Source organism: Hyperoodon ampullatus (genome assembly GCF_949752795.1).
Source record: "Hyperoodon ampullatus genome assembly, chromosome: 14".
NCBI lineage: Eukaryota > Metazoa > Chordata > Mammalia > Artiodactyla > Ziphiidae > Hyperoodon > Hyperoodon ampullatus.
The window spans coordinates 43,529,815-43,552,443 of record NC_136927.1 but is presented as its reverse complement, the minus strand read 5'-3'; the positions used below and the strand labels follow the sequence as shown (position 1 = coordinate 43,552,443).

At 55.4% G+C, this 22,629-nt stretch overlaps 3 protein-coding genes across 4 annotated transcripts; all 3 read left to right on the top strand.

Annotated features, from left to right (window-relative positions):
• Positions 1–518: 518 nt before the first annotated feature.
• Positions 519–6,135, top strand: LOC307063051 (uncharacterized protein; the record flags this gene model as incomplete). The annotated part of the gene is made up of 4 exons (XM_079719041.1): positions 519–618; positions 1,395–1,582; positions 1,835–1,990; positions 6,022–6,135. 4 exons carry the CDS (start codon positions 519–521, stop codon positions 6,133–6,135), a joined length of 558 nt encoding a protein of 185 aa, XP_079575167.1.
• A 1,954-nt stretch (positions 6,136–8,089) lies between these two features.
• Positions 8,090–12,237, top strand: ALDOA (aldolase, fructose-bisphosphate A). Its single transcript, XM_079719532.1, has 9 exons — positions 8,090–8,206; positions 9,539–9,665; positions 9,751–9,962; positions 10,413–10,467; positions 10,598–10,758; positions 11,106–11,189; positions 11,307–11,481; positions 11,646–11,845; positions 11,934–12,237. Exons 2-9 carry the CDS (start codon positions 9,554–9,556, stop codon positions 12,027–12,029), a joined length of 1,095 nt encoding a protein of 364 aa, XP_079575658.1. The 5' UTR covers positions 8,090–8,206; positions 9,539–9,553; the 3' UTR covers positions 12,030–12,237.
• Positions 12,238–14,876: 2,639 nt separating this feature from the next.
• Positions 14,877–22,267, top strand: PPP4C (protein phosphatase 4 catalytic subunit). Of its 2 annotated transcripts, none has more exons than XM_079719283.1 (8): positions 14,877–14,923; positions 18,795–18,846; positions 19,376–19,426; positions 19,650–19,751; positions 20,365–20,538; positions 20,637–20,763; positions 21,557–21,746; positions 21,826–22,267. In XM_079719283.1, the coding sequence occupies exons 4-8, from the start codon at positions 19,686–19,688 to the stop codon at positions 21,953–21,955; spliced, it is 687 nt and encodes a 228-aa protein (XP_079575409.1). In that variant the 5' UTR covers positions 14,877–14,923; positions 18,795–18,846; positions 19,376–19,426; positions 19,650–19,685; the 3' UTR covers positions 21,956–22,267. The 2 variants fall into 2 exon arrangements, 1 of the variants encoding a protein (XP_079575409.1); XR_013811237.1 differs by lacking the exon at positions 14,877–14,923 and having other exon boundaries at positions 18,803–18,846; positions 21,826–22,080; positions 22,208–22,267.
• Positions 22,268–22,629: the final 362 nt, after the last annotated feature.

Genomic DNA, 22,629 nt, shown 5'->3' with positions numbered 1-22,629 from the left:
TCCAGTCTTGCTTTTGCAGCGCCGCAGGACCCAGCACACGGTGAGGATCCGAGCCAGGCGGGTAGCGGCGGGAACTCTCGCCATTTCTACTCGGTAACTGCCGGAAAGCCCAGCGGACAGCGACTAAAATGAAGAGCGGGCGTCCACAGACTGGAAAAGGGAAACGAGGCGCGTAGAAGGAGTTTTGGGTCTGAGCGGCCGCCGTAGTAGCGGCGCTCTGATCCCCATGACAACAGCGAGAAGCAGCGGGAGGCTTCTGGGCGGTGCAGTAGCTGCGGCCGATTGGAGCAAACAAGGCGCGGAATCCGTGAAGTGCCCGCGGCCCCGAGGGCGCAGGTGATGGGATAGGTCGGTGGAGGGAGCCCGGGGTTTGGGGACAACGGTAGGATGTGGCCAGGGTCGGGCTGGGGCCTTCGAAGGAGGCGCTGCCCCGAATCCCCGAACCCCCATCATCGCTGTCCGGACCAGGGACTGTCGTTGGGCCTCAGTTTCCCCAAACGGGAAAGGGGAGGAGGAGAATGGGCATCCCAGCCCAATGGCCCCTCTCAGTGTCTGAGGCCCAGGACTTTCTCTCCTCTGCAGCTCCTGGACTGACCGGCGCTGTCCTGCCCAATGGACGTGAGTCCTACCCCTCTCTGGAGCGGCCCCCTCAGCGCCCTCCACTCACCCTGACTTTGCCTGCCTTGGAGCCTGGACTTGAGAGGGGTCTCTTTACCCAACATAGACCCTTCCAGCTCAGGACAAGAGCTGTGAGACAGAAAGAGAGTTGCAGGGACGGCCTTCCCATGGAAGGGCACATCCCACTCTGGCAAGATGAGGAGGTAGCCAAGCAACAGAGAAGAAAAGGCATCCCAGGCAGAAGGAACAGCATGGGCAGAGACGTGGGCGTGAGAGAGAGGCCAGGGCATTTGGGGAACTGCTAGGACTTCAGTATGGCTGGAGTGTAATGGGGGAGAGGGAGAGGTAGGCAGGGCCAGACTGAGGCCTTTGTCGCTGAGATAAGAAGTTTGGACTGAGTCGGTGGGAGCCATTGATGGATCGCAGGGGAGGGCGGGATACGCAGGACAGCTGGTGTGGAAAGGGGCACAACTGCAGGTTGCAAGACAGTTAGAGGCCAGTACTGTGGGCTGAGGGATGGTAAAGTAGTGCAGTGGAAGCAGAGACAATAGATCTGTTTGGAGAGGCATTCTGAAAGGAAAAGCAATAAATCTTGGAAAAGTCTAGAATGACCAACAGGTCCTCGATGGTGCTGGAATGGGGATGACAAGAGAAAAGGCAGGTTCGGGGACAAGACAGTGTAGTCCCATTCACTCTCTCCCCACCACCTGGTGGCTGTTCCTCCCCTTTTCCCAGCCACCTCCCGTGTCCCTCCTGGTATTTCTGTGTCCCTGCAGCCCCTCCACATCTCCTCATCACCCCTTCCTCCTGTGCTGTCCAGGCCTCCTCTAGCCCGTGGAATCCACCCCCGGCTCCCGTCAGCAGCCCCTCCCTGCTGCTCCCCATCCCTGCCATTGTCGTCCTCGCTGTGGGCATCTATTTGTTGCTGCTGGGCCTAGTGCTGCTGACTAGGCACTGCCTGCTGGTGAGGGGCCTGGTGGGGGCTGAAGGGTGGGCCTGGGGGAGGAGGAACCTGGTCAATTTTTCCCCTCATTCGTAGGCCCTTACCCTGAGACACCTTGCCATTTAGTCCCCGCATCTGTCCCTTTCGTGGGACCAGGAGATCCTCTTCTCGTACTCAGCTGAACCTTCTTCTGCCCCTCTCCCCAAAACTGAGTCTTGGCTGTCCCTCCCTACCTGCTGCCTGGCCCAGATCTTGAGCCCTGCCTTCTCTTAGGCTCAGGGCTGCTGCACAGACTGCAGCTCCCCCTGCAGGAAGCAAGGCGCCTCCAGGCCCCAAGACTGTTGCTGGACCTGCGCAGAAGCCTGTGACTTCCCTCTGCCCAGCCCAGCCCACTACCTGGATGCCTGCTGCCCCCAGCCCGCCGAATCTGTGAGTTCTTGTCCTGGCCCCTGGCCCCTGAGTCCTGATCTTGGTACTCTCTGTGCATTCATTTTTTGGTTCAACAAAATTTATTACTGAGTACCTATTCTAAGCCAGGCACAGTTCCAGGTAGAGACAGCCAAAAACAACATATCAGATATTTTCTGGTAATGAAAGCTACTTGGAGAAAGGAAAATAGGGCAGCAGCTGGAGAAAGGTAATGTATGTAACATGGGCACATTTCTACTTCTGAAAATGGTAGTTAAAAGAAAAGACAGCCCCTCACAGAGCTCCTTCTGTTTGCAGAATAAATATGATGTTCTAGATACTGTGCTACTTTATTAACAACCCCGAGAGCTGGATATTTTTAAAAAACTATCTATATGTATTTTTTTTAAATTACAAAGTGTGCATGTAGAAATACATAGAAAGTACAAGTCACTTTATAAACTAGCTCTCTAACCAAGGTTGCTACATTTGGTGTATGTCCCTCATATACTAATACACATACAGTACTATCACTGTTGTATTTTACTATTGGTAAAAATGTAGTCATACCACATATACCACACAGACTATTTCCTCACATCCGCCACTTGCCCTTTTTAACATGACATCACACCTTGGCTACCTATCCATGTTTTTATCCTCCTTTTGCAGGGGAATAAATTGGCTCAGGGAAATTTAGTCACTTTTCCAGCATTCCACAGTAGAGTCTTGCACAGCAAATTGCTCCATCATGTGTTGAAACAGAACCCTCAGGGAGAAGCCTGGCTCACAGAGGACAGGCCATTTTTGCATTTGTGGCTTTAAAGCCACATGTTAATGGTAATTGACCACCTTCCTAGGCTCTAATTATTTTGGGCTCAGAGAGGTAGACAGCAAAGCTCCTGCCCTTGAAGTGGGGACCTTCCCTAGGGAGGGAAGAGTGAGGGGAAAAGACCAAGCAAATTCATAACTCGGGCAACTGCAGTTGCAAATCCCTGCAAGATGTTTTGAGTTTCAAAATAAATTATGGGGCAAGGAGTTCTCCTCTTTCAGGTAATCTGCATCTGGTTTCCCAGGCATAGCCCGGAGACGGGGCCCAGGGCTGGGGCTAGGGGGACAAAGGGGAAAAAGGAGAAGACCCTGGGTCCTCAAACCTCCTATTCTATAAGAAATGCTCAATTGCACGATGATTTCTGGCCCCCTGACCTGGGGACACCACTCCCTTTGCCTTCTGTCCGCAGGGAGGGAAGTGTCAGAGGCCTCTCTTCCTCCTTGAAAGTGAGGTGCACTGTCAGGAGGGACTGGCCCCTCCCACTGCTCCCTCCAGGGCTGCAGGGCATCCAAGCTGGAGACCTCAGGTCCCGATCCTACCCGGCTTCTGCCAGAGCCAGGAAGGATTCTAGAATGACGAATGGTCATTCTGTCCTTGAGCTATCTTTCCTCAAAGCACAGTAAGGCTTCTGTGTTCTTCAGTTTCCTTATAGTAACAACAGCCACCACGAATATTCCAAAGCTCTTGGCTCCTTCAGAGCTGTAGAAACTGAGGCTTACAGAGGCCTAAAGCCTGGGTGGAGACACAAACCCAGGTTTCTCTTTCTCTCAGGGAGAAACCTGCCTATGTTACTTCTTTCACAGGTATGTCGTGAGGACCTAATTCATTCATTCATTTATTTATTCACTTATGGAAGATTTATGGAGTCACTGTTGAGGCACTGTGCTGAGCCTTGGGGGCGCAGTGGAAACAAGGTAGACACGGCCACGGGGCGTGAAGGACAGAGAGAAATAAGTAGGCAATGTGAGAAATTGCCTCACATTCTGAATCGAGGGTGAGAAATGATGCAATCCAGGGCAGTGGTTGGTTCTCAGCCCCTTGTGTGATCAGAAGCTGGAACGAGGCTTAAATGGAAAGCCAGGCATCCAGGCCCCATGCCCAGCAGATCTGGAATGGGATCGGAATTTGCGAATCTTTAACAAGTTCTTACAAGTTCTTACGACTGACTCATACCACCAGGGTTAACAGCTATTGCTAAGGGAAAAGCGCTGTGACAGAAGAGTTGCCTTTTGCTGAGAGCTCCCTCCCTACCAGGCACCGTGCTTCGTGCCTTCCACTGATTCCCCACAGTGACCCTGTGAAATAGGTGTTATATTTAAGATATATTTCAGAGATGAGGAAACTGAGGCACAAATCATGAATTAGCCACACCTGGGCCTGAACTAGATTCAAACCCTGAGCTCCAAACAGTAACGATGGCTGCCCTTCACAACCTCAAAGTGAAAGAAATCAGAGTGAAAAACTACAGGCCTAGAGAAACACGGGGGTTAACAGTCACGTGGAGCCCTTGTTTAATGTACTTAAAAAGCAGATTCCTTCCAGAAGCCACAAGGCTGCCTGTGAGAGTCGAGATATCCATTAGCTAGTTATTAACAACGAGAGCCAAGCCCTTCCAGGGGGCAGAGCCAAGAAATGCTTTTAATACCCTCTTCTCTGAAGCGAGAGCAGTGGGACCTCTCTCGGCCCCCAATTCTGCGCACCGAATGACGGCGCAGTCCTCCAAAAACCCACAGAGTTGACTTCAGCCCAGACTGGGACTCCCCAGAGACACCCCAAACCACACCCCCATCAAACACAAGGAAGCCACCTCGCTCTCTCCCCTCCACCATGATATACTTCTACCTCTTTCAAGAGAGACAATTCTTTTAGCAGGAGCAGATGCCCTCCCCTCACCGGAGCCCCTGGTGATATCTGATCTCACCAGTCATCGGACACTGCACCCCGAAACCTCAGCTCTTCTAAAGGTCATTCCCCTATTCCTGGCTTGGCCCGGTGTCTGATTGAGCTGTGCAACTGTGACTAACTCTGTCACTAACTTTGCCTCAGGCCTCAAGGAGCCAACCTTGTCACACATCCTGGGTGGGTCCTATTCCAGCCACTTGGCCTGACTCCAGTCCCTGCCTGCAGCAGTGACAGATCATTCATGTCCCAGGGCAGAAGAGGAGAGGGTCGGAGTGGACCGGTTCTCCCTTCCTAAGGACTTGCTGTTCCTGTTCCCCAAGAGGCAGACCTTCTGTCTCCCCTGGGAGCTGAGAAGCCCTCTTCTTTCTTCTTTGCCTAAAGAGGGAAAAATGATATGCTTTGATTGATTCATTCATTCAACATTCATCTGTATCTCAGACACCTGCTGAGCCTGAGTCCCCTGGTAGCTCAGTGGAGACAGGAGATGAACTGTCCCTGCCTTAGCAGACCCTGAAAGAAGCTGCTATTCATGCCCCTGGGAAGCAGTTGGTCAAGGGGCATCTCAGGACTGGAAGCAGGCAGGCCCAGACCCATCCCAGCCCCATTCCTTCGTTGTATTCCTTTGCACGATCACTCCCCTCTCTGAACCTCCATTTCCTCTTTTGTAAAGAGGCCCTCTACTCAAGGTTCTGATAAATAAAAGAGATGTAACTCCTTTTAAACATTAAAAAATTAAATCTGCAAATTACCATTTTTAAGGAAAACTAGATTTTAAAAGTCATTCATGAAAATAGTCTGTGCCTGGCACAGAGTAGGTGCTCAGTAATAGAGGATGAATGAGATCCAGCTTAGTCTCAGGCCAAGGAAGAAATCCACAAAACCAACAAGTTGTTTTCATCATAGACAGTGTGTGTGTGCTTTCCCAGTCTAACAACTTTCAGTTGCGTGATATAAGAGAACCATCTCTGAGCTGAACATTGTGAGCTAAGCGTGGGTCCAGGGCCAGTTGATCTCTGGTCCTCAGTCTCCTCATCCATAAGATGGGAAGAAAGAAAGGACAACCCCCACCCCCACCCCACTGAATGATTTCTTCCAGCTCCTGAAGCCAGTTGTTAGGAACATTGCCTCCTTGCTGATTTCTCAACAGCACAAAGAATTGATTTGTTCCCAAGAATGGTGGATGGTACCCTCTGATCCACTGGGCAAATGGGACTTTCCAGGCCACTCTGTTCCCTTCTCCCCTGAGAAGGAAACAGCTTCAGGCTCTGGTCCCCCTTCCTCCTGCCCAACTCCCTCACCCCGTTCTCCTCTCCCTCAGGATTGGGCCCCTCACTGCCCTCGCTGCTGCCCACTCTGTGACTGTGCCTGTGCGTGCCAGCTTCCTGACTGCCAGAGCCTCAACTGTCTCTGCTTTGAGATCAAGCTCCGATGACAAGACCCAGGGTCCCTGCCCTTTGGGGAGCGGCCAGCTCCCAGGGCCCACATGCCCTGTTCCCTGAGGGGCCTCAGGACACCTTTCTCCAGGCTATTGGAACCACAAATGGCCTACCCAGCTCACCAGCCTGGGAACCAGCAGTGGAGAGCCTGGCTCCCTGCAGAGTGGGACTCAAGGAGCCCTCCGCCAGCTGGATGGCAGCCCCTCTGGAGGGCCAGAAGAGAGAGTGGCTGGTGCTCTGGCAGGTGCCCCTGCCCTCCTCTCCCCCTCCCCAAGTAAATGATCGTATTTGAAGGTGAGGGTGGGGGACACTGCTTACCACAGTGAGCATTATGGGACAAACTTGGGCCTTGAGTATCAGGATGTAGGGGTACCCCAGGCACACCCTGTCCACGGACTCTTGGTTATTCTGAGGTGTGAGTGTAGTGCCTGCATCTGCTCTCCCTCTAAAGAAACAGGCTCCAGAGAATCACAGCAGCCAGTGAGAGGCCCGGAGTCAGGGGAGCAGAGGAGGCAGGGAAGGCCCCGAATCCGAGTCCCCTACCCTCCTTCCCTCCCCACAGATCCCTGTCCAAAGACTTCTCCTGACAACCTTTTGAGGGCCTCAGTCTGGATTTCCAAGGAGGAAATTTCCTCTGAAGTACTGGTGAGTGGGCAGGGGACCCTCCCCCCACACCCAAAGAGGCAGGCCCACAGCTTCCTCCCCATCCTACACTTTAGGCCCCCAGCTGGCATGAATGTCAGGAGCTTCAGGTTTCCCTAAATATAGATCCCCTGCCAGGGGATCTGTGGCGAGGAAAGGGCAAGGGTCACCGGAGAAGGTCGGGGACATTGGTTGGGGGTAGGGCAGGAGCTGCCTTATAACCCAGCCCGGGTGTGGCCTGACTCACTCGCTGCTGACCAGGCTCTGCCCGCTCCTTCGGCCTCCTCCTCGCAGGTGGGCGCCAGCAGGACGGAGCGGGGGTGGGGCTGGGCTGAAGGCACCGGGATTAAGAGGGGAGACCTGGCGGGTAGGATGGGGACGCTAGAAAAATATCTGGGAGGCTGACAGCTGGGGGACGGATTTTATTTTGGAGAAGGAAGGCAGTGCCAGGGAGAAGTTTCGCAGGGGCTCTGGCCCCACATCCCCAGACTTGCTTGGGCAGAGCGGTAGCCGGCGGGTTTCCGCTGGGTCTGGCTTTCGGGGGGCGGCCCGGGCGGCGGACGCGTACACCCTCCCGGTCCCGGGAGCCAGACCCGCCGGAATGGGGCACAGATGCGGCGGAGGCACTCTCCCCGCGGGACACCCGGAACCGCTGCCGCCTCGCCTCCGCCCCTTGCCAGCCCCTGCCGTCTCCTCGCGCTCCCCGTGCGTGCCCTCGCCGCCCTCTCTTCCGCCGGGGCTCGCAGTCGCTTGACCTCCGGACTCGGTTACAACGCGACGCACGCTGCCTCAGCGCAGCCGGAAGCTGGGGCTGCCCCGGGCCGCTGGACTGGGCCCGTGGCGGGGGAAGCTGAGCCTCAGTCTTCTCGGGCTCTGCCACCCGCTTTTCCCCGACCCGACCCCCACCCCATCCCCATCTCTGCCGGTGCCCCAAATCGGCTGAGTCACAGCGCCCCCAAGCACGCCAAGCAGGGGGGGTGAGGGGAGGAGAAGGGAGAGGGAGGGGAGGGCCCCCGCGACCCGTGGGATGTGGCCCGAGTCACGTCCGAGGGGGACGGGGTGGGGGAAGGGATCGTGTTCTCGCCGCACTGTCCTTGCCCAAGCACCGCCTCCGGGCTTCGCCTTTCGGGAGGCGGACTCTCGCACAGTCCCTCGCCTGCAATTGGACGCCGGGGCGCCTCCGGCCCCCTGCAAAGGGAAAAACCCAGCGGAGAGTGGAGCGGTGCCTTTATAAGGCGCGGCACCACCTCCTGCCTGCCCGCCCCCGCGCGCCCCCCTCGGGAGCTGAGTAGGCTGCGTTCCTCTCGGAACGCGCCGCAGAGCCAGAGTCCCGGTGACGACTGCCGCGTTCGCTCCCTCAGTCCACTCGCCAGCCCGCGGCCCTCCACCGCTGCACCCCGCCAGTCCGCCCCTCTCCTGTGCCAGGTGAGCGCCCCTCCCCACGTGCGAAGGTCAGGGAGAGGGTCGTGGAGAAGGATCCGGGGTGTAGTGGCGGGTCGGGCGTCCGCGCGGAGCCCCCCACCCGGGCCCAGCATCTCCCCTCTCCACCACCACCCACACCTGTGCTCCTAGCCCAGACTCCCCAGCTTGAGCTTGAGCTCCCGCGGTTTGCTGCGCAGTCCAAGGGCCGCTCCGCGCTGAGTCACAGCAGGGAGGAAGGAAGCAGGGCGAGATGAAGTACCATTTCCCCCTCTCCTTTTCTTGTTAGGACTCTTGGTGCAAGTATTATGGCCCCTTTGCCTCTGCAGGGATCCTAGGAGGCCACGAGGGGTGGGGGCCAGCTCATATACTGCCTCAGGGTTCCCCAAAGCGGGTGGTTGGTCCCTGTCCTGGGAGACGGGAGGGTAAACCCCTCGGCAGCTTCTGATGCCCCATGAACACTTTCCCTATTTTTCCTTATCGGGTGACCTTGATTCTGAGTCTGGAACAGCTGCAGCGGCAGAGCAGACATGAGCATTTTTCAGGGGAGGGGGTGGGCGCTTGCCTCTCCTCCACGTTCTCTCACCCTGTATGAGCAGTGAGAACGACAAACCTCACCCCTTTCCTCCACCTCGGGCTAGGCTTCCTCTGTGGCCCTTTTCTGGGCTTCTGATGACCCTCCTGCCTCCTTCCTAACACCCTTTTTCTAACAACCTCCCCCCACCGTGGGGGGAGAAGCCTGACCTTGGGGTGTCCTTGAGGCCATGGAGCCTGAGCCAGCCCTGGGATCTCGAGTGGACCGCAAGGAACGCTCCTGTAACAGTCAGAAGATCTGGGCTCTACTCTCACATCTGGCTCTAGGGTTGCTGTGTGGCTTGAAACACCGACCTTTTCCCTTCTCAGGCTCCTTTCAGATGAGGAGGTTGGGCCTTCTGCCTTCTGCACCACCTCTAATTCTAAAATACTCTCGTTCGGTTTTGCTTCCAGGCAAGGTGACCCCATGGCAGAGCGCAAGCAAGGAGGGTCCGGCTTCCACGTGACTTGCCTGTCCATGGCTCTGTCCTATTCCCTTTACCCCAGATGCCAGTATATAGCCCCACCCTCAGCTGGGCAACACCCAGCAACAAACAGAGTTAGGAAAGGTACAGGAGGCAGGCCTAGTATAGGGAAGTCGGATGTAGGGGAGAGCTGGGGACAGGAAGTGCCCCAAGCCCTGCCAGTTGTGGGGCAGGGGAGGTACGGAACCTTTGCCCTGACCTGCAGGCAAGGGGCCTTGCTTGTTGGGAGACCACGGGAAGACCCTGCTAACTAGCCCTCCCTGGTCTGTCTCCTGCCCAGGAACTGACAGGCACCATGCCCCACCAACACCCAGCACTGACCCCGGAGCAGAAGAAGGAGCTCTCTGACATTGCTCACCGGATCGTGGCTCCGGGCAAGGGCATCCTGGCTGCAGATGAGTCCACTGGTGCGGGCAGGACACAGTGGGAGGAGGGCCCCAGGTTGGGGGTGATAGGCTGATCCCCTTATTCCCATGTGATGCTTCCCTCCAGGGAGCATTGCCAAGCGACTGCAGTCCATTGGCACTGAGAACACCGAGGAGAACCGGCGCTTCTACCGCCAACTGCTGCTGACTGCCGACGACCGCGTGAATCCCTGCATTGGGGGCGTCATCCTCTTTCATGAGACGCTCTACCAGAAGGCAGATGATGGGCGTCCCTTCCCCCAAGTTATCAAAGCCAAGGGCGGTGTTGTGGGCATCAAGGTGAGGGGGCTAGGCCTCAGGGTGTGAGATGTAAGATGGATCTGGGGGAAAGAAATCCAGAGTAGCAGGCTGGGGGATGAACTTCGGGTCGGGTGGAGTCTGCCCCAGATCACCTCCAAATCGTGTGTAAAGAAGCTAGAAACATATGGGACCTGCTTGGCATTTTTAATCCTTGCAATTGTGAGAGGCAGGTGTTAACACTTATTATACAATTGAAAAACCAGATGCTCAAGGCCACGAAGTGTTTTGCTCATAGGGTCAGTAAGTGGTAGGAGCCGCGGCTCTGTGTGTGTCCTGCTCTATAGGATCAGATAACGTGACTACGTGAAACATTTGCAAACCAGGAAAGATACTTGAGAGATGAAGTAAAGCCGGGGCAGGGCGGGGCTACAGAGGAGAAAAGCACTAGAGATCACTTCCCTGTCCTGTATTGTTGCCCCACTCCAACAGGTAGACAAGGGTGTGGTACCCCTGGCAGGAACACACGGCGAGACAACCACCCAAGGTGAGAACCGTTTAGCTCCCAGCCCTACCCACCAGCCCACCCAGCTCGGTACCCCTCTGGGTGCCCAGGGTGTGTGGGAGCCACGTGCCCCGTCCTCTGCCATGCTTTGATTCCTCCGTCCCCTCTACAGGGCTGGATGGGCTGTCGGAGCGCTGTGCCCAGTACAAGAAGGACGGAGCTGACTTTGCCAAGTGGCGTTGTGTGCTGAAGATAGGGGAACACACCCCCTCCGCCCTCGCCATCATGGAAAACGCCAACGTCCTGGCTCGTTATGCCAGCATCTGCCAGCAGGTGGGCCTGTAGGTCCCCAAGAGGCCACTTCCCACCTCTTTCCATTCCAGCGTGTCAGCTAGCCTGCCACCCATCTGCCAGGCTACCTACCTTCCCCAAGGCAACTGCTCCGGATGCTCACTAAGCACCAGGCTTGGGCCCGTGGAGGGCTTTGCAAGCAGAAGAGCAGAATAGGGGTTGTGCAGGTGGATCTGGGGAGATGGCTGATCTCCTGCAATCTGCCAAGGGTTGTGAAGCCAGGGGTCTCTGTCGTCATGGAGATAAGATCTTGGTCAGTGGCTGTGGAGAGCCGTAGGTGGGGCTCTGGGTTAGGAGGCCTCAAGGCTGCCCTGTCCCTCACCCCACAGAATGGCATTGTGCCCATCGTGGAGCCTGAGATCCTCCCTGATGGGGACCATGACTTGAAACGCTGTCAGTATGTAACCGAGAAGGTAGGTTGCCTGCCTGGGCAGTGAGGTGGGCTAGAGAGCTGGGCTGGGGGCCCTGGGGCTGACCCCCGTCCCCCTCCCTGCTCCACCCCACCCCACTTTGGTCCCGCCCTGCTGTAGGTGCTGGCTGCTGTCTACAAGGCTCTGAGTGACCACCACATCTACCTGGAAGGCACCTTGCTGAAGCCCAATATGGTAACCCCAGGCCACGCCTGCACCCATAAATATTCTCACGAGGAGATTGCCATGGCAACTGTCACAGCACTGCGTCGCACAGTGCCCCCCGCTGTCCCTGGTGAGACCCACACCTTCATCTTGACCCTTGGGAGGTAGACGAACTGTACCCATAAACCTTGTGCCCATGTGCTGTAATTTCCAGGTCAGCTTCTAGGGCCTCCTACCAGTCCCCCGGGTCTCTGACTGCAACCCCTCCCCCCATTTCACCCCCTTCTTCTACAGGGATCACCTTCCTATCTGGAGGCCAGAGTGAGGAGGATGCATCCATCAACCTCAGCGCCATCAACAAGTGCCACCTGCTGAAGCCGTGGGCTCTGACCTTCTCTTATGGCCGAGCCCTGCAGGCCTCTGCCCTGAAGGCTTGGGGTGGAAAAAAGGAGAACCTGAAGGCTGCCCAGGAAGAATACATCAAGCGAGCCCTGGTAAGGATGGGGCAGGAGGTGGGCAGGGTGCTGGGGTGGATGGGATCTGAGAAGGAACCTTCTCACTCTGGCTCCTCTCCCCTTTTAGGCCAACAGCCTTGCCTGCCAAGGAAAGTACACCCCAAGTGGTAAGGCAGGGGCTGCAGCCAGTGAGTCCCTCTTCATCTCTAACCATGCCTACTAAGCGGAGGTGTTCTAAGGCTGCCCCCTCAACACTCCAGGCCCTGCCCCCTCACACACTCTCTCTTGAAGAGAGGGGGCCTCATCCGGGGCTCCAGGCTGCTCTTTCCCGTCACTCCTGCCTCCCTTGTGACATTGATGCCTGGTGTTGTCTGTGTACGCTAACTGCACCATTTCCAGCCTACTGCCAATAAACAACTATTTAAGGGGGAGTCTGTTGTCCATGTCTGTGGTGTCTCGGGCAGGGGAGGGCCGGGGGAGGTGGCAGAGCCCAGAGAAGAAAGCGCCCTTGCATTATGTTCTTCCTTCTTGAGCAGAAAAATAGGTGAAGGAGATGGACTAGTTTAATACTTTAATACTTGCCCAGGGCTTCAAGAGAAGAGCTTGTGAATTTTCTTCCAACCACCCAGTGCTCTGTTCCTTTTGCCAGCAGCATCTGATGAGGCTCACAGTGGGGGAGTGCATGTGTAACTGCTGGTCTCAGGAGGCTGCAACCTCAGCCTCAGTTTTAGGCCCAGAACTCACAGGTGTAGAAGGCCCCTGTCCCAAAAACCAGCCACTGACAGAAACTAAGATTTCCTGAATCTATAAACCGTACAACATGATAAGTATTCTACAGGAGTAGGTACTGTTCTTCCCAATTTGTCCTTAAGGCGATCTTGCCTCACTGTTTCTTGGTTGAAACAAGATTATTAATGCATGTCTTCTTAATCTGCACTGTTGAGCTTGTTTGTTTTCCCATCTTAAAAGGAGATGGGGGGGCTTCCCTGGTGGCGCAGTGGTTGAGGGTCCGCCTGCCGATGCAGGGGACACGGGTTCGTGCCCCGGTCTGGGAGGATCCCACATGCCGTGGAGCGGCTGGGCCCGTGAGCCATGGCCGCTGAGCCTGCGCGTCCGGAGCCTGTGCTCCGCAACGGGAGAGGCCACAACAGTGAGAGGCCCGCGTACCGCAAAAAAAAAAAGGAGATGGGATTAGAACTGACTTCTTAGACTCTGGGCTGTGGAACCCCTTGAAGAACCTGGAATCCTCTCTGACATCCACTTCAACAACACAGACACACACACACAGAACTGTGGAGCTCAGGTTCCGGGTTAAGAACTGAACCTCTGTGGCTTCTGCATTCCATGAAGCCAGAATGAGGGTCCTGCACTTCTCCTATACCGTGCTTTGAACCCTTCTCCATTCACCCAGGCTGGGGTGTAATAGTAACTATATCAGATCTTTTTGGGTATTAAAGATCTTAGTCATAACCAACGACATAGTCCTGCCACTTCCCAAATTTCATGATGTGGACCATTTCCTGTCTGAGCTCTCTAGAGGGGAAAAAAATCTTCACCTTTCTGATCTCTGGACCTACTGAATCCCTATAGTCATCTGCACAGAAACTTAGTACCTTCTAGGAATTTAAGAACTTAGTCCTTTAATTTCTCTGCACATTTGCATCTGTTGCCTACATCCAAAACAGAACTGGTGTCTAGTGCTCCTTCAAACTGTGGCCTCACTTCTGTGCCTAACCTCACTCAGCTCTCTGTGAAACAGTCTGAACTAAAGCAAGCAACTAGAAATTGAGGGGCCGTAGAAGATAGCAAAAAGGATGTTCCAAAAGGGCTTTGACACCAAGAAGTTTGTTTAAAGACCAAGCACTTCCTCTGCGTGCAGCAAGAGACTAGGGAAGCAGAGGACTTCAAATGTCAGTTTGGGATGATTTATAAAGTTTCTAATGACAAAGTGCCAGAAAGAGTAAGTGACAGAAGAAGAAACTAGAACTGAGGACACAGCTTTCCTGGGTTCAGATTTCAACTTTGGGGACTTCCCTGGTGGTGCAGTGGTTAAGAATCCGCCTGCCAATGCAGGGGACACGGGTTCGAGCCCTGGTCCGGGAAGATTCCACATGCCACGGAGCAACTAAGCCTGTGCGCCACAACTGCTGAGCCTGCTTGCGCCCTAGAGCCCGTGAGCCACAACTACTGAAGCCGGTGTGCTGTGCTCCACAAGAGAAGCCAGCGCAATGAGAAGTCCGCGCACTGCAATGAAGAGTAGCCCCTGCTTGCCGCAACTAGAGAAAGCCTGCGGGCAGCAACGAAGACCCAACGCAGCCAAACAGACAAAAACTTCAACTTCGATTCAAACCCAAAGTTCTTAGCTATGCAACCATGAACAAGTTAACCTTTTTTAGCCAGTTTCCTCCTCCTCTAAAAAAAACTGCAGACAATAAGCAGCTGAGGGGTTTCAAAGGGACCATTCTGGAATCGGGGAGGTCATGTTAACTGAGGTGTAGACTTGGTGTGGGGAAGGTGGACTCTTTTCCACTTCTAATTTCGGAGGTCCTCCACAGCAGAGATTTTTCTGGGGCCCTGGAAAGAGATCCGGACTGGAATTCCTTCACCATTGAACGAATACTTCTGTATGCCAACTGTTCCAGGCCTTGTTCAAAGTAAGCACTGCGGCTGCAAGTGTAAACAGGGCAAAGTTCCATCCCTCAGGGATTGTAATGGGGGAGGCCTGCTAAAACAGGTAAACAAAAACGTGTAACTTAAAGTTACAGGGTGGAGTCCCGGCTCAGCTCCAGTTTCCCTCACTGAGATGGGGGGACTGGACTGAGGTCCCCAACATCCCTCGCAGCGCCAATCGGCTTAGCCCACAATCACTTCCGTCCGTTTGTTGCCGACATCCGGTTCCTTGGGCTCATTTCCATTCCCAGGCTTGAGGGGGTGGGGTAAGGGCGCGGCGTGGGAGGGGGGAGTGTGTGTATGACGCCACGTCCGGCGCGCGACGGAACTAGTCTTCCTATGCTTCCGCGGCGGGGCCGGAAGTGGAAGCGGTGGTGGCGGCGGCCCAAAGCGGAGGGAAAGAGGAAGACAGGGACCCCGGGAGCCGGAGCCGGAGTTGCAGCGGCGGTAATAGTCTGAGACCCCTCTAGGCCACCATCCCCAGCGCGGGCCCGCTGGGCTCGACGGGAGTTAGCGGGGGTGCTGCCTGGCCTGTGGGACGCTGGGGGCCCGGGAGCCGATGTGAGGGGAGGCGGGAGTGGGGAGGCCGGGCCAGCTCCAGAATCGAGTTGCCCCCGACCCTGACCCGGCGCCCCCTAGGGACACTCTGATCCGCGGGCTTGTCTTCGCCTTTCCCAGGAGACCCCTGTGCGGTGCGGAGGGGGCGGGGGCCCCGGCTCTGACCCGCGCCGGGGGGTGGGCCATGGCGGAGATCAGCGACCTGGACCGGCAGATCGAGCAGCTGCGGCGCTGCGAGCTCATCAAGGAGAGCGAAGTCAAGGCCCTGTGCGCTAAGGCTAGGTGAGCCCTGTGGCTCCGGGGAAGAGAGGCTTGGGGTTCCGGCCTGGGGCAAACCCAGCTGAGAACTTTGGGCCTGGCTCATCCTGGAAGCTTTCCTGGAGAGGAGCGGAATAGGGCCTCTTTCCTCGAGGAGCAGCCAGCCTGTTGGGGGAAGACAGACCTGGATGAAGACACTTGAAGTATTAGATGATGTGTTTTCAGTGGAGTTAGTTACAGAAAGTACTTAGGAAGCTCAGGGAAACAACCCTGTCTGTCTGGGGGGAACAGAGAACGTTTCTTGGAGGAACTTTGGGATGGACCTCGAAGAATAAGATGATAAAAGGGAGTGTCAGCAAGAACAGGAGTTCAAGGCAGAAAAGCTAAAGACTCTGTGGTTTACAGTGTTCTTTTAATTCCAATAACAACCCTAAAAGGTGGATGGAATTGATCCCATCTTACAGGTGAGGACTCTCATATTCAGCAATTAAGGGATGGATCGTGAAGCCAGTTCTCCATGTCCTGCCCCTTTTCGGGCTATAATGCAAGAAAGTGGAGTTGGATCACTCTCATATTCATTGTGGGAGCCTAGAAAATAGTAGCCAATAAGCCAGAGTAGAATTAAGCAAGGTGTGGAGGGAGGCCCAACTCAGTTCTGTGGGAAGTAGGGTGATGTAGTGATTAAGAACCAGGTTTTGGAATATGATGGCACTAGGCTGGAATCAGCTCTGCCAACTTCCTCGCTGTGTTGCTGATGTTGAGGTCTCTGAGACTCCGTTTCTTCATGTGGGGATAATAGTACTTAATAAGATGGTTGGTGCTTGGGATGTGCTTAGCATAGGCTTTGGTAAAATGTAAGTGCCGGACAAACGTTGGGTGTTACTGAAATTATTTTGTAGGAAGAGGGCAATGCTGATATGGACAGAAGTTATTAGAGAAGGATTATAAGAGAAGGTGGCCTTGAAAGGTGAAAATAATTTGGATAGCTGATGGGTGCAGGCCCAGTGAGGAAGGGCATTCCTAGCAGGATGAGAATAGGAGTAGAGCCCTGAGATGTGTGGGCAGTGGTGAGACCAGTTACCTGCCTCTGAGGAACTTTCCGTGGCTTCCACCATGCTGGAGAATTGTGGGGAAAGTGCCAGCAGAATTACCCCACGTTGATGGAACAACAGGCCCACTCTTGTACTGGCAAAGAACTTATATCCATTTCCTTCCCACAGCCATCCTGTGAGGTTGGAATTATTAGCCCCATTTTACAGAACAAGAAGCTGTGACTCCTTGAAGCCTAGTGATTTGACCAAGGCCACCCAGAGAGAAAGTGGCTGTCGGGCTCTTTGCTTGGCTTTGCCCCACACAAACCTGTAACAGCCAGACAGGTCCTGCATGGATTTGGTGAACAGGCAGGGCCTGCTTTTAAATGCTCATCTGTGGCTCTTCATGTATTCAGTCTTCATTGCTCTTTGAAGCCCTGTGGAATAGGCAGGGCATGGGGTGAGTATTTCACAAAGAGGACACTGAGCCTCAGAGAAGATAATGTCTTGCCCCTGGTCTCGCAGCTGATCGGAGGGGAGCCTGGTTTTGGATCCAGGTCTTTGACCATACTCCACGCTCACTGACAGCCAGGCAGACAGACATTTAGACTCTGTGAGAGGCAGCAGGGGACTACTGAGGGGTGGAAGGGTCCTGCCCAGCTCCTACGATGGAGCTTGGAGGTACTAGGCTCAGGCCTGAGGTGGCCATTGTTATCCCAGGCCCAGTCTGGAGGAGGACCAACTCTAGCACCTGGCCGTGGCCTCCTGAGGACCCACCAGGGGCCCAGGCTGAGGCTGGTCGTGTCAAGAGCTTTTGCTTGCTCAGAGGGTATGGAGGCTCAAAACCTTGGAACTACAGAGGCCTGGGAGCTGAATTTGCTCTTGTGAAAAACATGAGCACATTAGAACGGACGAGGGTTTTGAATCGGGGGGGAGGGGTCTTCAGTATGAAGTATGGCTTTGTCACCTATAAACAGTGTGACCCTGGTCAAGTCACTCTACATCTCCAAGTCTGAAATCCTTACGGAGCCTGCATGAGATTCTTCATATCCAGGGACAGGGTCTGGCGCTTTGGTCGGCAGTGTTCATTGTGGAAGTGAAGGTGAGCAGGTGGGAGCCCCGAGAGGGCTGCTGATGTGCTGCAGGTGACAGAGCTGGGGCCTGCTTCCCGCGCTGTGCTGAGGCCTTGCTGGCACTGGGGCAGGTTATGACCCAGAGTCTGTGGAAGGGGCTGGTATAAAGTCTCAGGAACTTGGGTCCCCGAGGTTCCAATTCAGCCACTCTCCAGCTTTGTGACCTCGATTCTGCCCCTTTTTTCTCTGAAGCCTCAGTTTTTTTGTCAGATGAGGATGGAAAGAACCTCCCGAGTCAGTTGGAAAGGTCATTATAAGCAGTCATGTGGCGGATGTTTGGCACAGGATGCAGTACAGGTGGGAGAGCCTGGCTGCGGTTTGGCCCCTGGGCCACCGCCAGCGCCTCCCGCCATCCCTGGAAGCCGGAGCACACCTCCCTGGAGCCACCTTAGTCGTACAGAGCATCCTAAGCCCAGGGAACTCCTGGTCTTGTGGGAGGGGACTGGCAGAGAGAGCGGGCTGAGCAAGTGCCTCCCACATCAGACTAGCTTGGTAAGGGCCACACTCCGGAGCAGGCTGCCTTGGTTCAGTTTCTGCCTGTGTGACTGGCCGCTTTCTTCATCTGAGCCATAGGAATCATCACAGTGCCTGCCTTCGAGGGTGGTGGCTTGATTGCCTGCATCATCCATGCAGAGCTCTTACTACCGTCCTGGCACGTGGTATGAACTGAAGTGTTCACGGCTGCTGTGATCATCAGGACAAAATCTAGAAACAGGGCACTACTTACGATTGGGTGTCTGTAACGGACAAAGCAATTTCATGTCAAGCTCACTCAGGTAGAAGTAGACTGCACTGCAAGGAGAAAGGGAGGACAAAGTCCTCACTTCCTCTAAATAAATAATAGAAAAGCGTCAACAGTGTATCACTTTGAAGGTGCCTCCGACGGCCGGCCTGCCCAGGGCACCACCCCTATGACTTGGGACAGTCCAGGAGGAGGCCCCTGTGGTGGGGGGAGAGGGGCTGTAGGAGCTCGGCCAAGGGCACGGTCTCTGAGCAGAGGGCCCTGTGGAGAGGAGGAGGAGGACATCTGTTTTCTGGGAGTAAGTGCTGGCTGTGTGAAAGGGAGCAGCATGGCGGGTCGAGGCCGGCAAAGTCCCAGACTCCTTGCAAAGGCTGAACAAGAGCTTGGGCTTTGGCCTGTTGGCAGCAGGGAGCCACACACAGAAGGGTCTCGAGCAGTGGGGCTGTGGTCAGGCTATCCTGGGGAAATTGCACACCTCTGACCTGCCCCCTAGAGGTTCAAGGACAGCCTCATATCCTCCCCTCTCCCACAGAAAAGGTCAGGAATAGGGTTGGGCTGGCTCGGCTTTGGTGACCCTGGTCTTCTCCTGTCTCCAGAGAGATCTTGGTGGAGGAGAGCAACGTGCAGAGGGTAGACTCGCCAGTCACAGTGAGTACCCGCTGTCCCTCCACAGCCTGGCTTGGTCTTTTAGGCACGTGGTCATTCCCCTTAATCTTGTGGGCTCTGAGGTCTACCCCTCATCCCTGAGAGCCCCATCTTCAGGGGAGCTTTGCTAGAAGAATTGGCTGTTATGGGCAGGGTCTTTGGAGTCATTGGAGGGATGCTCTTGACCAGGGCAGAGAACTCAGTTCGGTGAGTGGTGACTCCATGTGTTCCTGTGTGTTATTAGTGACTTTATTCTGGGTGCCTGGTGGGGAGTAGGGAGAGGAGGGGGCCAGGTCCTCTGGGAGCTGCAGGTCTAGCTGGAAAGAATTGGCTCTAGCTCTTGCCCCCAGAATAGTTGGCACTCAGTGTGGGATGGGGGGATTGGGGTGGGAGAGTAGGTTTTTGACCCTGAGAAGCAGAGGCTTAGCCGAGAGAGAGAAGGATCTTCCCGAGCAGGGGGTGTTTTGAAGGATGGCCCCTGGTAGCAGAGGCTTTCGGACTGCCGAGTTCCGACCTGCTTTCTCACTTCCAGGTATGCGGTGACATCCATGGACAATTCTATGACCTCAAGGAGCTGTTCAGAGTGAGTGTGGGGAAACAATGGGAAAGGTGACCTGGGGGGTGACTGGAAGACCCCTTTAACTGAGAGTGGAAACTTTCGAGTTTGGTGAGTGGAGTGGAGGCCAGAGGCCCCTAGTCAGGTGGGCCCATTGTGAAAGAAGGGCCTCAACTTGACTGGAAGTGGGCCACCACAGTGAGTCGGGGACAGTTTAGGACCAAGCAGAACCTTCTTCCTCCCTCCCCAGGTGGGAGGCGACGTCCCTGAGACTAACTACCTCTTCATGGGGGACTTTGTGGATCGTGGTTTCTACAGCGTCGAAACGTTCCTCCTGCTGCTGGCACTTAAGGTGGGACCCCCTGACTTCTGGACCCCAGACCTGGGCCACCTCAGGCCTGACCTGTCTGCATCCTTTCCGCCCTCATCTCCTGCTGCATCCACCCCCAACTCTTGAGCTGTGCTGCTGGTGACGGACAGATTCTGCTTGGGTGGTCAGAGAAGCTTTCCTTGACTTGGGGACATCTGGTTGGGCCCCTGGAGGATGAGGTCAGAGGGACGGCCTTGTAGGGGAGGAAATAGAGGCTCATCCAGTTCAGAAAGTGACAAGGAGTTGAGTTCAGCTGGGTGCATTATCCATTGCGGGGAGAGAGGCTGTAAGGGGCCAGATGACAAAGTGCTCTAAGTGTCTCGCTAAGGGCTTGGTCTGTACCTGGTGGATGGAGGGGCCGTTAGGTTTGTAGTTGATGTGAGGGGGGCAGGAGGTGGGAGAGGATTCAGCTTTGCATCCTCTGGAGGAGGGACTGGGAGTGTGTGAGGTGGATGTAACCCAGTTCAGGCAGAGGTGACATGAATCTGGGCCACAGCAGTAGTGATGAGGATGGAGCGGGGCTGGCAGATGTGAGGACATCTGGGAGCACGAGACAGAGCCTCGACCCCAGGCCTGGCATGGTGCCTACCTCCAGGTTCGCTATCCTGACCGCATCACCCTGATCCGGGGCAACCACGAAAGCCGTCAGATCACCCAGGTCTACGGCTTTTATGACGAGTGTCTGCGCAAGTACGGCTCGGTGACCGTGTGGCGCTACTGCACTGAGATCTTTGACTACCTCAGCCTGTCGGCCATCATCGATGGCAAGGTAGGCCCGCCACACAGCTCCCAGGGATGGGAGAGATGGAAGAGGCGCTGGGCCTCAGCCTCAGCCTCCCTTCCCACCTGTCTCGCTCTCCCCTGTAGATCTTCTGTGTGCACGGGGGCCTTTCCCCCTCCATCCAGACACTGGACCAGATCCGGACAATTGACCGAAAGCAAGAGGTGCCTCATGACGGGCCCATGTGTGACCTGCTCTGGTCCGACCCTGAAGGTGAGGGCAGGAGCTCTACTCTTAGTTTAGTGAGTGACTGAGGGGGTCTTGTGGTTAAAGCAGGTGCCTTAAAGGGACAGCCCGAGCCGGTGAGTTTGGGACGGAGCAGAGCGGGGCTGGTCCTCACTGGCGTCCATGCTTGACTGCCAACTGGCTGGCACCCTTGGTGAGGAGGAGAACATGGGGAGCTGGGTGCTTTGAGCTGGGGGATTGGTGGGGATGTATGTCATTGCTCAGGGGCTTGTTGAGGACAAAATCATCGGCTCCCCGAATGTGAAGGGGCTTCTGCAGAGGTCAGACTCCCAGAATGGTAGCCCCCTGAGGACCCCTCATTTTGTGGGCCTCCTCAGCTAGTATGGAGCAGGGCCGAGATGAAAGCCAAGCCTCCTCACCCCCGTCTAGGGCTCCTGTGCTGTAACAGCAGCCTCCACTCCCTCGCTGCCCTGTTACTACCTCCCCGCCGGCTGGGCAGCCCGGGGTCACAGGTGCTGTCCTGGCCTGGTTGCTGTCAGCACCTCCTTTCGCTCTTGTGTGTACCTGTTTGGACAGTAAAGTACATGGTCACCCTGATGGTGAGGTGGCTCAACTATCAGGAAATTCTTTCTTCTTTGGAGCTTATCTGCTTCAGCATTTGCTGTCCTGCCCCCAGGCTCCCTCAACGCACTGGGGCCCTGTGCTCCTGCTGCACAGGCCTAACTGGGGGAGGGGCAGGGCACTCTCCTGCAAAGGGCCGCAGATAGCCACTGATGCCCTGAAGACACCCTCTCGGCATCCCTACCCTCATCTGCCTCAGACACAACAGGCTGGGGCGTGAGCCCCCGTGGGGCTGGCTACCTATTTGGCAGTGACGTGGTGGCCCAGTTCAATGCAGCCAACGACATTGACATGATCTGCCGTGCCCACCAACTGGTGATGGAAGGTTACAAGTGGCACTTCAACGAGACTGTACTCACTGTGTGGTCGGCACCCAACTACTGCTACCGGTGAGCTGCCTGGGCTGGGAGGTCAAGGTGGGGATCTAGGCTGACCCGCTCCTTTAACACGCTGCCCTCCGACTTCCAGCTGTGGGAATGTGGCAGCCATCTTGGAGCTGGACGAGCATCTCCAGAAAGATTTCATCATCTTTGAGGCCGCTCCCCAAGAGACACGGGGCATCCCCTCCAAAAAGCCCGTGGCTGACTACTTCCTGTGACCCCTTTGGCCCCTGCCCCCTCCAGCCCCTCTGGCCCCTGGACCACTGTGACTCTGCCCTCTTCAGACGAAGGCTGGGGGGCTGTCCCCGGCTATGCTGTCCCCCCAGAAGAGGGCACTTCGCGGGTGAGGACTTTTCTGGAGAGGCTTGGAGCCTTGGCTCCATGTTCCTCCTCCCGTCTCCCCACTTGAACCGTGAAGTTTCCAATAATTTTGTTTTTCTTTTTTTTCCTTTTTTTTTGTCTGTTTTTAGATAAAAATTTTGAGAAGAAAAAAACAAAGAAAAAAAATCTAATAAAAGAAGAAAAATGGTCTTTGGGTTTGTGTCAGAATTGATTGGGGATGAGCAGTGGTGCCAGCGCAGCCTGGTAGACGTCAGGACATTGACTGCCCTGGAACCCCAGTCCTGCCAGCAAGGTGCGGCTCAGGCCAGTCAACTTGCCCAGAGCCTCCTGGTCCCCATCCAGTGACAGTGACCGCTCCTTAGGGCTTCCTGAGTACTAGGTAGAGGGGCGGGTGCTCAGGCAGCCCTATTTAATTCTCAGAACATTGAGTGTCAAGACACTGATTCCCCCGTTTTCTGGAAGAGGAAACAGGCCCAGAGTGTTGATTTACACGCACAAGGTCAAGCAGCTGGAAATGACAAGTTTAGACTGGGGCCTGGGTCTCCTCACA